The 13,133-nt window shown below is 31.8% G+C and overlaps 1 protein-coding gene and 1 pseudogene across 2 annotated transcripts; both read right to left on the bottom strand.

The window, feature by feature from the left end:
- Positions 1-341: 341 nt before the first annotated feature.
- LOC120191195 (interferon-related developmental regulator 1-like) lies at positions 342-4,109 on the bottom strand. 2 transcript variants are annotated; one of them, XM_039194164.1, is made up of 13 exons: positions 3,838-4,109; positions 3,416-3,587; positions 3,123-3,203; positions 2,677-2,759; positions 2,467-2,582; positions 2,259-2,369; positions 1,965-2,074; positions 1,457-1,769; positions 1,295-1,372; positions 1,156-1,206; positions 969-1,055; positions 634-711; positions 342-532 (listed from the first exon to the last, which is right to left on the bottom strand). In XM_039194164.1, the coding sequence occupies exons 1-13, from the start codon at positions 3,845-3,847 to the stop codon at positions 482-484; spliced, it is 1,341 nt and encodes a 446-aa protein (XP_039050095.1). In that variant the 5' UTR covers positions 3,848-4,109; the 3' UTR covers positions 342-481. The 2 variants fall into 2 exon arrangements, with proteins under 2 accessions (XP_039050095.1, XP_039050096.1); XM_039194165.1 differs by lacking the exon at positions 3,123-3,203 and having other exon boundaries at positions 345-532.
- Positions 4,110-10,051: 5,942 nt separating this feature from the next.
- Positions 10,052-12,782, bottom strand: LOC120191120 (annotated as a pseudogene).
- Between the last annotated feature and the right edge of the window lie 351 nt (positions 12,783-13,133).

Raw genomic sequence — 13,133 nt, 5'->3', positions numbered from 1 at the left:
TAAGGTAGACGACTACTGCTATTTAACCACAACAGCTGATCATATTGATTTTTCATCGGTTTTGTTTTGTTTTGTTTTTTTGTCAGTAGGTTTCATAAGTTATCTCATTAATGGCACAAGTTAACACATTATCGGCACAACTCACGACGATTCTTCCCAGTTTTCTTAAAATATCTCTGTTCTTGCCATTGTCCTGTTTTCCTAAGATTGACCAAAAAATGAACATATCCGCAGCTATAAATTTATAACACGAGATCATTACAGAAGTGATCGTGTAGGATTGACTGCTTATTCAACTCCAATCCAAATTTCTCATTGATGCCTCGTACAAACTCGATCAACAATGTTACCATATATAGTATAAAATAAAAAAAATGTTACCATATATAGTATAAAATAAAAAATTTAACCAAAATAGTTCCTACATTATCAGTTTTGAATTTCAATAAATCAGTGTCATCGATAGTGTCTTCAATTTCTGTCATGCATCTTCTTCACCAACATTTACAGCAAAGTGCCCTAAGTTTCTATCCTGGATAGATCATAAGAGAAAAAAATCATTAACCAGGCAATTTTACTATTTGTTATGGAACACTATATCTATGTCTCATGAAAGACACCGAAACAACCTACCTTGGATTGCATCCGCTGCTTGTTCAAGATTTGGGTTCTTGCTTTGTTGATGACTGAATTTGGTGATTTCAACATTCTCTGCAACGCACAATCCCAATAAATCTGTATCAATTTCGAATCTTTGTCTAGACACATACATCGACCTAGAATATAGACCATGATAATAAACAGATTATTTTCTGTAAAACTATTATAGCAGTTCATGCCTCAGTGATGCCTAATGAATTATAGACCTAAATCTTACACCTATAATCAAAATATCATCGAAAAGACAGAAAGACGAAACACTTAACCACTTCACACGGTTAAGTAAGATTCTGGTCGAGCTAGCCAACCTTTTGACCATTGGATATATGTTCACTGCCTAGAAGATTCCTCCTTTTTGGAGTAAATCCAAAAACATCTTGAAGGAACTCGTTTTCCTGCAAAAGTGAAACAAAACATGTCAAGCTTAACCAACCAGCAAATAAAATACGAGCAAACTGCACCAAAAAGCGTCAATTTCACTAAAAGAAGATTGACCTGCATGTGTTTAGTGAAACCACCACCAAGAAAGTGCCTCAGAAAGTTCAGCTGTAGCATCAAGTTTTATCCAACATAAGAATTCATGACACATAACTAAGGTAAGAAACCCAATAACTTGAAGAGGAAGAAAGGCAACCTGAATCAACTGAGACCATGTTGATGTCTGCAATGAATCCCTACCAATCTTCATTGATGTCTCGGGACAATAACCATCCTAAGATCACCAAGATGATAAAAAGTTAACACAAGATGTCCTAGAATTGCGAGTCACGAACATGAAAGACAACAATATTAGTACCTCAAGGAACTCCAAAACATCCTTAAAAAAATTCCTCTGGTTGTTAAGATCTTTCTTGGCAGAACCTTTACCACCAGCTTCCACAGAGAGGTCTCTGACTTGATTAAGAATATTTCCCCTCAATCCTTGTATGTGTAAGAATCCTTCTTTAGATTTATTTCCTTCAGTTATTGAGCCATTATTTGAACCTTTAACTTCAGCAGAAAACTTCTCTAAGCTTCCCATCTCAAAAATTACAGCCAGTGCTTCTCCAGCAGCAATGCGCACAGATCGGTCATCCTTATCTAGCAAAGTGGACAAATATGCTATGGATCTGCATATTTTTCCAAAGATTGATCAGTCTCGGCACATTATACCGGGGAAACATACAAGTCTGACAAGGTTTTTTAACCTACAATTCTGATATTTAGACCCGAGAGTAGGTTTATAACCATGATATATATGAAGAGAGTTTAAGACTACACCCAAATAAAAAAAGACCAATGTATGATCCATAGTGTTCACTCACTCTTGCCAAAGTTTGGGACTGAGTCTCCATCCATCCATAGTCGTCAATAGAAACGACCAGGCAGATACAGTTGCTGTTATTGCAACAGCAGAGGGTTTGACAGTAACAACCTACAAGTCAATCGGAAACAATTAATTCTGAAATACATCAAATAATGAAGCATAAACACATAATCATGTTTTGACATTGACAAGATAGAAGTAGTAACTGATTCAGTGAATCTTGACAAGATAGAAGCAGTGAATCTCAAGACACTTTTGGATTTTTTCAATCAATGAAAAACAGGATACCTACATTAGAGCCTAGTTTAGGATGAACTGATTGCCACATAATTTGCATTGATTTTTCGGTTTCCTCTGGACCAACCCCCCCAACAAAAGTGATGACAGCCAAGCACTCCAGTAACTATAACATGAAACCAGGTAATATGAAACATGTTAAGCATTGTAGTACCAACAAAATACTAGAGGTAGAACAAATTTCAATTAAACTTCTTGCATACCGAAGCTATCTTAGAAGATTCAGAACCAGATTTAGAAGCCTGTGAAATAGGAGTGATCGACTCCTCCAATATTTCCCGTGCATTATCACCCGGACCAACAGTTAAAGCCAGCAAACCTACAAAAAGAAATTTATCAGCTTGAATACTTAAGCCTTGTGGTCTCTTCCATTCATGTATGCATTAGAATTTGCAAAAGCTTTTAAAACTAACCAATAACATGGGAAGCTAAAGATATCTCTTTGCTGGACCCCTTTTTGATAGAATTCAGACACTGGTGCAGTAATGTAGCAAATCTGAACAACAGCCAAAGATTACACGAGTACATGACCATTAAAAGCACGTAGATTCAAGTACTCAAACCACATTTTAAATCATAAGAAACATTTTCAACCACAACTGCAAACTTGCTCGGCAATAGAAAATAACAATCTAATGCGATGTATGTAATCTGAAGTCTGCTTAACAAATGAATCCCACCAAATGAGAGATATTCCTAACTATTGGCGTGCCAATGTTTTAACCAATTCATGAATTCTAGCCAGCTAATCCCAACTACATGAAATCTCATAGAACCATGTTCCTAATACATTGGGCAATTCTTGCAATAAAATAAATCAAAACCAAGGTTTTAAAAACACTTAAAAAGAGAAGCGCACTTTTTCTCCACAAACTGATGCTGCAAGTCGCTGTTGAAAGCCTCAATAATCGAGGCCAAGGCCTTCTCTCGTGTAGAACCCCCTTCATGTGAAAAACACCAATTGAGCAAAATCCATCTCAACAACATAACAATTCTCAAAATTGTGAGAAATCTCTAAAATTTGGCTAAGTAGCTAATTTCATCTAACCAAACAATTCTTCCCTAACCAAAGTAAACAATGAAATTGTTGGAATACATAAAATTTTCATCCAAAACATAATTAAACTATTATAGCCAACAAGAATATCTAACCTCTTTTCGTACAAGGCATCCACAGCTTCATCAAGTAAACTATTCTTTTTAAATTCGAGTTCTTCAGTTCCAGAAACCGAGAATTGATCCGATTGCATGGTCGACGATGAACTTATACTACTACTATCATCATCACTATCTAACATCATCGTATTCTTACGCTGAGTTTTACCTGCAAAAAACATATATTCATTTTATTCAGCTAAAACCCCCTAAACAAAAAATAAATAAAATCAACGCCAAACACACCCCAAAACAAATGATGGAAAATTGTACAAACGCAACTTTGACCAAGCAATTGATAACCTAATATCAATAGCAATTTGGAAAGATTATAACCTATAAACTATAAAAACAATAGGTTAATCAAATTAATTAGCAAAAATTACGCAAAGAAAGAATTTTGGAACAAAAATTCTTACGTTTACCCATATTGGTGATTACTTCTTCGCCGTCGGTTGTAATATGTCAGAAACTACAAGGTCTACTAAAAATCTGAGAATGAGATAGCTTTGAAATTAAACAACGATCGACAAAACGAAAAACCGAACAAGAATCCAAACAGAGCAACAAAGATGACAACAAAAATGAATCGAAGAACGATACAGCCATTAAATTGATATACGGAGTGGAAAATGTTTTGGACTATAAAACCAAGGAAAAGAACTCGGCGTAGAAAAAATTGAAGAACCCTAATTATATAAGAAATAAATTGAGAAAGGTATAAACTTGGAATTGGGGATCTGGTGATCGCGCAACCTATGACGTGGCAGTTTGTAGACGGCTTTTTGGGGATGTCGACGTCACGCGCCGAGTGGGACACGAGGCGAGGGTAGGGATAAATCACGTGGAATATGGATCAGACACGTGATTGTTTTTTTTTTTTAGAGGTGTGAGTTCATCTCTGTTTGACTATAGTAGTTCCTCGAGTTTCCTAGACTCTCCCATATTAGGGCAGTAAATGAGATAGACAGATAGTAAGTTATTTGATATTGATTTGATTAAGGTTTTATAAATATTTAGATCGAATTAATTCGATTTGAATTTGATTCAAATTTTTAACGAGTCGAAACGAGTTACTTGATATTCGACTTGAAAAGTTCGTAAGCAGCTCGAAAATATAGTATATTAAGATTTTATTTTCTTTAAAATAAATTATTAATAATATTAAAATTTATTTATTATTTTTTTAAAAATACAGTAAGATTTTCATGTATTTAAGGTTTAGGTTCAAGTTTGAGTTTAAGGCTTTAATCGAGTTAAGTTTAAGATTTTTTTTTCATTTCGAGCTGCTCACGAGCTTCAGTTCAGGATTTCGAGTTTGAATCGAACTTGAAAATTTTAAACTCGCGAGTTTTCGAGTCGAGTCGAATCGAGCACCATTTTAAAGTTTTCGAGCTCGACTCGACTTGTTTACGCCCCTACCCAAATGTTTGTCGATTTTTTTCAATTAAAAAATTGCAAATTTAGTATTTAAATTATTATTATTTTAATAATTAAGACATTTGCGAAAACATGGATTAAAAACTGATATTTGTCTTTTAAAATTATTTTATAAATTGACATTGTGGCAATACAATTGTAAAAGCTGATCGAGCTAAAATAAAATGAAAAAAAAATAAAAAAAATTATTATATAAATTTTATTTAAAAAGAATAAACATACATAGTGTGTATTAAAAATAATAGATTACTCAAACACTAGATAGATTAAAGGATGACAATGTCAATGTAATAATATTATCTTCAATCATTTGATAAATTTATGTTTACAAAGTTATGTTTAAATATTAGGAGAAATCGTACATCTAAACAATGTGATATTTAAGAAATTTATGGTCAAACATGATAATTTTAATTATTAAAGATATGTACTCAATATGATCAAATTAAATCCTGAACTTTAGTAGTTATTGTCTTTTGAAATACTCGAGATATTAGTATAAAAATTATCTTTTAACTGTCGCATTAGCATAATTTTGATCAAATTTATAATAAATCTTTGATAGTTCAAAATATATATGTTTAATCATGAGATTTTTAAATTTCATATCGCTTAGATATAAGATCTTTTCACATATTTAAATATAATATTTTCAACCTATCCATTAAATGATTAAAGAAAAAATTCGAACATAATCATTAACATGCACCATTAGAGTTATTATTTTGAATAAAATTTATATAATTTTAACATTTTTCTTTTGTTTTCCCATTTCAGTATAATGTTTGTTGAAAAAATTCGATATTTTTTCACCTTTGAATGGGAAATTGATTCAAATGTTGTTGAGGAAAAGTGTGGAACCAATTGTTGGTTCATATATGTTTTAATGTTCACCTTGTAAGGGTAACGTGAAATGTTTTGCTAAAATATAACATATCTTTTCAAATTTGTTTTAGAACTAAAAGGATAAATATTAAATAGTTTCTTTAAATAAAAATAATTTTGGAAATTGTTTAGTTGTCTGATTCTCATTAATGCTTTATTAGGTCAAAAATTTTCAATTGTTCACAATATAAAATCCCTATAAATACCTTGTAAACCTACCAGGTTAAACACAATTTCAAACAACTCAAAAACTATTCAAAAAGTTTTTCTTCTCCTCTAGTTTTTTTGGTGATAGACGAAGACAAAGAATAGTTCGTGATCTCGACAATTGTGCTAATGTGTGGTGATCATCTCGTTGTTGTATCCTATGAGACAAACGACTAAAGATCTCGAGCACCATGGAGTGGCCGAAAATTTATCTTAAGGAAACTGCGTAGTTGCAGGCCTCAACTTGTTTCTAATCGATTGTATCGATCCCAATTGTGTATTTATTTCTATTTTATATTCTTCTCGATTGTTTAATAGAACAAATTTTCCATTTTATTATTCATTTTGTTTCATTATTGTTTTATGTACACGAATTTTGCGACGAGATCCTGCCGTGGAATTAAATGTTATCACGACTTGTGAGAATCAATTATTTAAATAAGATTTGCCTTTTGTTTTATCGTGTGGATTGTTATACTTCTAACAATATTAAGATAGATTTTATCTTCTACCTTTCTGGAAAAATTAATCTGAAACGATTCAGAAATCTTTTTAAAAAAATTGAGATAAGCAAATAAATTCATTTTCGGAATTTATCCTGCCATTTTAATGGGTTTGCTTAATTTCAAAGTGGACAAATATATTTAATAGAACTTGTTGTTAAAGTGACGTTGGTTACTAAGTTTGAAACGTTGTTTCTGTTTGATAATAAAAATTGAAAATAAACGAGATTGATTTGGATATGCGCAATAGTACATGAACTTTTTGCAAATTATTTTGCAAGCTCACATAGGAACCGGCTTGTGTAAATGCACAAATGCATGGTGACTAAAGCATGATAATTTACTTTTTTGCAAATAAAAGAATAAATGTGATTCTTTATTTATGGAAAAAATCATATGTGGTTATTGCCTATAAATGTAGAGCAATTAAATAACGAATGTGATTCTTTCTATATTATGATATCGTTGGGAAATATATTATGGTAAGATTTTACTCATAAAAGTGCACTTGAGCGTTAATCATGATATTATTGTTTTAGTATTATTAACATATAATTTTTGGCTTATTAATATGGAATATTAAATATGACATGAATAAAAAAATATCTTTGATATTGATTGATTGTGTTTTGAAAATACTATAAATTTTATTATCGTACTAATAATTTCTTTTTGAGAAATTTTGTAGATGCAAATGAATATAGAGTTTAATCAAAGGCTTTTAATTATTGGATTGCCAAAAGTAAAATCAAAGGATTAGTTCATTTTAATTATTGTGCTGCCAAAAACATAATCAAATGATTAGTTCCTTTTAATTATTGAGGTGCAAAAATTAAAATCAAATAATTAGTTCCTTGTGATTATTGGGTTGATAAAATTAAAGGATTAATTCCTTTTGATTTCTGTTTGTTAAACATAACAGAGTTGTTGTGATATGTTTGTTTTGGGTTTTAGTGTTACTAATCTCGTCGGTTAACATAATATAAAGGAAATAAATCACTATATTTATTTAATCGTTAGAATCTTGTGTTGATTCTAACATTGTAAGGAAAATAAAAAAATAAATTTATTTCCTTGAGAATCTTAAATGATTTTATCTTTTAAAAGGAATTAAATCGTCGGATTTATTTTCCTAGTTTGTAAAAAAAATCATTGGATTTATTTTACTATTTTGTAAAAGAAAATAAATTGTTTTAAATTTATTTTATTAAGAATCTTATATGATTCTAATATGTAAAAGAAAATAAATCGTAGAATTTATTTTTCTATTTTGTAAAAAGAAATAAATCGTTGGATTTAATTTCCTATTTTGTAAAAGGAAATAAATCAAAATAAATTGTTAGATTTATTTTCCTGTTTTGTAAAAGTAAATAAATTATTGAATTTATTTTTTAAGAATCTTAAATTATTCTAGTTTGTAAAAGAAAATAAATCATTGGATTTATTTTCCTATTTTATAAAAAAAATAAATTGTTGAATTTATTTTCTTGAGAAACTTAAATGATTCTGGGTTGTAAAAGGAAAAAAACAGTTTGATTTATTTTCTTATTTTGTAAAAGGAAATAAATCGTTGGGTTTATTTTCTTGTTTTGAAAAAGGAAATAACTTGTTGAATTTATTTCCTGATAATTTTACATGATTCTGAGTTGTAAAAGGAAATAAATCGTTGAATTTATTTTCTTATTTTGTAAAAGAATTTCCTGGTTTGTAAAAGAAAATAAATCGTTGGATTTATTTTCTTATAAATTAAGAATGATTATACTTAAAAAAAGGAAATAAATTATTTTATCGAAAATCAAGTATGACTATTTTATAAGAAAGAAATAAATCATTAAATTTATTTATTGAAAAACTCTATATGTTTGTAAAGTGAGATATTGAAAGTAAATTTACTTTGGGAATTTTATTCTTGCCATTTTAATAGGTTTATTTGATCTACTTTTACAAACACAAAGGAATAAATATTTTATTACCTTCATTGATAATAGAAGAAAGTATTGATATGTATTTGCCAAAGAGCAAAAATGATGTTATAGAGAAATGTATTCTCTCTATAAACCCAAACTTGAAAATCAATTTAATAAAAAAATATTAACATGGTAAGAAGTGCTTATGATGGTGAATAAATTGAACCATTAATTGGTAAATAATGTGCACAACATGATATTATTCATAAAGTGACACCATCATGAAGTAGCAAAGCGGAAGAATTAAATCTTAAACGCAATGCTAAGAAGTTATGGGTTATCACATAACATGTGGCGGGAAGTTATTTTTTTTCCAGCAAGTTACCTTTTAAATAAGGTTCTCCAAAAAAAAAAAGGACCAGACACTATATGAGTTATGAAAATGTAGAAAATCCTTCTACAATTACTTAAAAATGTATGGGTGTCTTGTATAGATAATGATCTCGTTATCGAAGGGAAAGAAATCTCAAATCGGTGGATTATATTGACTATGCAAAGTATAGCAAGACATATCGACATCTTGTGTATGAATCAAAAAACCCCAAGATTCACAAGAACACTATAACGAAATCAAGGAATATCTCATTCTTTGAAAATATATTCCTTTATAAAACTAAGGAAGATGATCGAAGACTATCAATAAAGATAAGTCTATATGTTCAACAAAAGGTTGAAACAAAGATATTATCATTGTATACGTATGTATAAAACTATGTATAAAAAATCTAGTCGATAATTCTTTGTTAAGTATACATATGTATAAAACGATGAATAAAAAATCTTCCCTTATAGCTAAACCTTGGATATGACATGGTAGGTTTGTTATGTGTGTTGAACCACGTTTAAGATTTTACGTTTACGTCTGCATAATGGGAATTGAGTTGATTGGGTGTTTTTCAATTTTCTAAGTAACGGATTAAATTAAACATAGTGAAAATACATCAATTTTCTAAGTAACGGATTAAATTAAACATATTGAAAATACATATGCATGACTACTTGGCATCAGGCTCAGTCAGTAGAATGCAATGCTCTTAACCTTATGGTCATGGGTTTAAGCCCACGGTGGCCGTTCTTGTTTTCTCCCTTAGCTCCAACCATCAATTAATGTTTTAACCTGTATTTATTGCACCAAAGAAGAGGACTGACTTCCCTTTCTAAGTCAAACTGTAAGGTTAACAAAATGAGATATATGCCAAGTGTGTAGTTGTCTGATTGTGTTGAAACGAGATTATCTTTCTATTTTCGCAACATCAACTAATGATGCTAACATAAGATTTTAGACAGTAAACATTGTTTGATACCCATCTTTCTGTACTAACTTTGGTACCAATCTTTCTGTATATACAATGTCAAGTATGAACTTTAGAGCTCCCCGTAAACAATGTCAACTGAATTGTCAAAACCTCAGATGATGACTGCTATTTAACCACAGCAGCTGATCATATTTATTTTTCATCGGTATTTTTTTTTTCTGTCCGTAGGTTGCATAAGTTACCACATTATGGGCACAAGTTGACACATTATCGGCACAACTCACAAGACGATTCTTCCCAGTTTTCTTAAGATATCTCTGTTCTTGCCATTGTCTTGTTTTCCTAAGATAGGCAAAAAAATGAACATATCCGCAGCTATAAATTTATAACACGATCCGAGTAATATATGTAAACATAACTTGAGAGATGCATCATTAGATTAACCACCTGCAAAAGTGAAACAAAACATGTCAAGCTTAACCAACTAGCAAATAAAATACGAGCAAACTGCACCAAAAAGCGTCAATTTCACTAAAAGAAGATTGACCTGCATGTGTTTAGTGAAACCACCACCAAGAAAATGCCTCAGAAAGTTCAACTGTAGCATCAAGTTTTATCCAACATAAGAATTCATTACACATAACAAGGTAAGAAACCCAAGAACTTGAAGAGGAAGAAAGGCAACCTGAATCAACTGAGACCATGTTGATGTCTGCAATGAATCCCTACCAATCTTCATTGATGTCTCGGGACAATAACCATCCTAAGATCACCAAGATGATAAAAAGTTAACACAAGATGTCCTAGAATTGCGAGTCACGAACATGAAAGACAACAATATTAGTACCTCAAGGAACTCCAAAACATCCTTAAACAAATTCCTCTGGTTGTTAAGATCTTTCTTGGCAGAACCTTTACCACCAGCTTCCACAGAGAGGTCTCTGACTTGATTAAGAATATTTCCCCTCAATCCTTGTATGTGTAAGAATCCTTCTTTAGATTTATTTCCTTCAGTTATTGAGCCATTATTTGAACCTTTAACTTCAGCAGAAAACTTCTCTAAGCTTCCCATCTCAAAAATTACAGCTAGTGCTTCTCCAGCAGCAATGCGCACAGATAGGTCATCCTTATCTAGCAAAGTGTACAAATATTCTATGGATCTAAATATTTTTCCAAAGATTGATCAGTCTCGACCCATTATACCGGGGAAACATCAAAGTCTGACAAGGTTTTTTACCCTGCTATTCTGATATTTAAACCCGAGAGTAGGTTTATAACCATGATATATATGAAGAGAGCTTAAGACTACACTCAAATGAAAAAAGATCAATGTATGACCCATAGAGTTCACTCACCTCACTCTTGCCAAAGTTTGGGACTGAGTCTCCATCCATCCATAGTCGTCAATAGAAACGACCAGGCAGATACAGTTGCTGTTATTGCAACAGCAGAGGGTTTGACAGTAACAACCTACAAGTCAATCGGAAACAATTAATTCTGAAATACATCAAATAATAAAGCATAAACACATAATCATGTTTTGACATTGACAAGATAGAAGTAGTAACTGATTCAGTGAATCTTGACAAGATAGAAGCAGTGAATCTCGAGACAATTTTGGAATTTTTCAATCAACGAAAAACAGGATACTTACATTAGAGCCTAGTTTAGGATGAACCAATTGCCACATAATTTGCATTGATTTTTCGGTTTCCTCTGGACCAATCCCCCCAACAAAAGTGATGATAGCCAAGCACTCCAGTACCTATAACAGGAAACCAGGTAATATGAAACATGTTAAGCATTGTAGTACCAACAAAATACTAGAGGTAGAACAAATTTCAATTAAACTTCTTGCATACCGAAGCTATCTTAGAAATTCAGAACCAGATTAAGAAGCCTGTGAAATAGGAGTGATTGACTCCTCCAATATTTCCCGTCCATTATCACCCGGACCAACAGTTAAAGCCAGCAAACCTACAGAAAGAAATTTATCAGCTTGAATACTTGAGCCCTATGGACTCTTCCATGCATGTATGCATTAGAATTTGCAAAAGCTTTCAAAACTAACCAATAACATGGGAAGCTAAAGATATCTCTTTGCTGGACCCCTTTTTGATAGAATTCAGACACTGGTACAGTAATGTAGCAAATCTGAACAACAACCAAAGATTATATGAGTACATGACCATTAAAAGCACGTAGATTCAAGTACTCAAACCACATTTTAAATCATAAGAAACATTTTCAACCACAACTGCAAACTTGCTCGGCAATAGCAAATAACAATCTAATGCGATGTATGTAATCTGAAGTCTGATTAAAAATTGAATCCCACTAAATAAGAAAAAAAATTAGATGACCCTATTCCCATATGTAATGGGGGTGAGGGGGAGGTAAGGTAGTAGGCTGCCCCCAACGCCAGGTTGAGAGCAGCTTCCGTGGAAGACCTCCGACAGTCAGAATTATGAATTGCCCGCCGTGGGACTCGACCTCACGACCACAAGGTTATAAGAGCCTTGCACTCTACCAACTGAGCTGGACGGGCAATTCCTAATTATTGGCGTGCCAATGTTTTAACCAATTCATGAATTCTAGCTAGCTAATTGTAACTACATGAAATCTCATAGAACCATGATCCTAATACATTGGGCAATTCTTGCAATAAAATAAATCAATACCAATATTTAAAAACACTTAAAACGAGCAGCTCACTTTTTCTCCACAAACTGACGCTGCAAGTTGCTGTTGAAAGCCTCAATAATTGAGGCCAAGGCCTTCTCGTGTAGAACCCCTTCATGTGAAAAACACCAATTGAGCAAAATCCATCTCAACAACAATATAACAATTCTCAAAATTGTGAGAAATCTCTAAAATTTGGCTATGTAGCTAATTTCATCTAACCAAACAATTCTTCCCTAACCAAAGTAAACAATGAAATTGTTGGAATACATAAAATTTTCATCCAAAACATAATTAAACTATTATAGCCAATAAGAATATCTAACCTCTTTTCGTACAAGGCATCCACAACTTCATCAAGTAAGCTATCCTTTTTAAATTCGAGTTGTTCAGTTCCACAAACTGAGAATTGATCCGATTGCATGGTCGACGTTGAACTTATACTACTAATATCTGTTGAGAAGTCAATGGCAAGTGGCCAACTTGGCCAAAACTTTCAGTGGTTTTTCGGTGCAAAAAATTGGTACTGAAATTGTTGAAAAATTAGGATGGTAAAATTGCACATTTAGTTCATGTACTTTAGGGTATTTACAAGATTAGTCTCTAAACTCCAACTATAAATACCCTAACTCATTTAGCTTCAAAATCATCTCAAATCATTCTAGCTTTCTCCCAATACTAGTGATTTTAGAGAGTTTTCTTGAGAGTTTTCTCCTTTTTATCAAAAGATAATTGTTATTGTTTTCTCCTTATTAGATCGATATAAGTTGTAATT

The sequence above is a fragment of the Hibiscus syriacus genome, unplaced genomic scaffold (genome assembly GCF_006381635.1).
Source record: "Hibiscus syriacus cultivar Baekdansim isolate YM2019G1 unplaced genomic scaffold, ASM638163v2 tig00116965_pilon, whole genome shotgun sequence".
Classification (NCBI taxonomy): domain Eukaryota; kingdom Viridiplantae; phylum Streptophyta; class Magnoliopsida; order Malvales; family Malvaceae; genus Hibiscus; species Hibiscus syriacus.
Note: the sequence above shows the minus strand (reverse complement) of the source record. Positions and strands in the feature narration are given on the sequence as shown.

Coding starts and splice junctions, on each gene's coding strand:
- LOC120191195 (XM_039194164.1), bottom strand. Junction 1,770..1,964: donor AGTCCCAAACTTTGGCAAGA/GTGAGTGAACAC, acceptor AAAAATATGCAG/ATCCATAGCATATTTGTCCA. Junction 533..633: donor AGCAGCGGATGCAATCCAAG/GTAGGTTGTTTC, acceptor TGATCTATCCAG/GATAGAAACTTAGGGCACTT.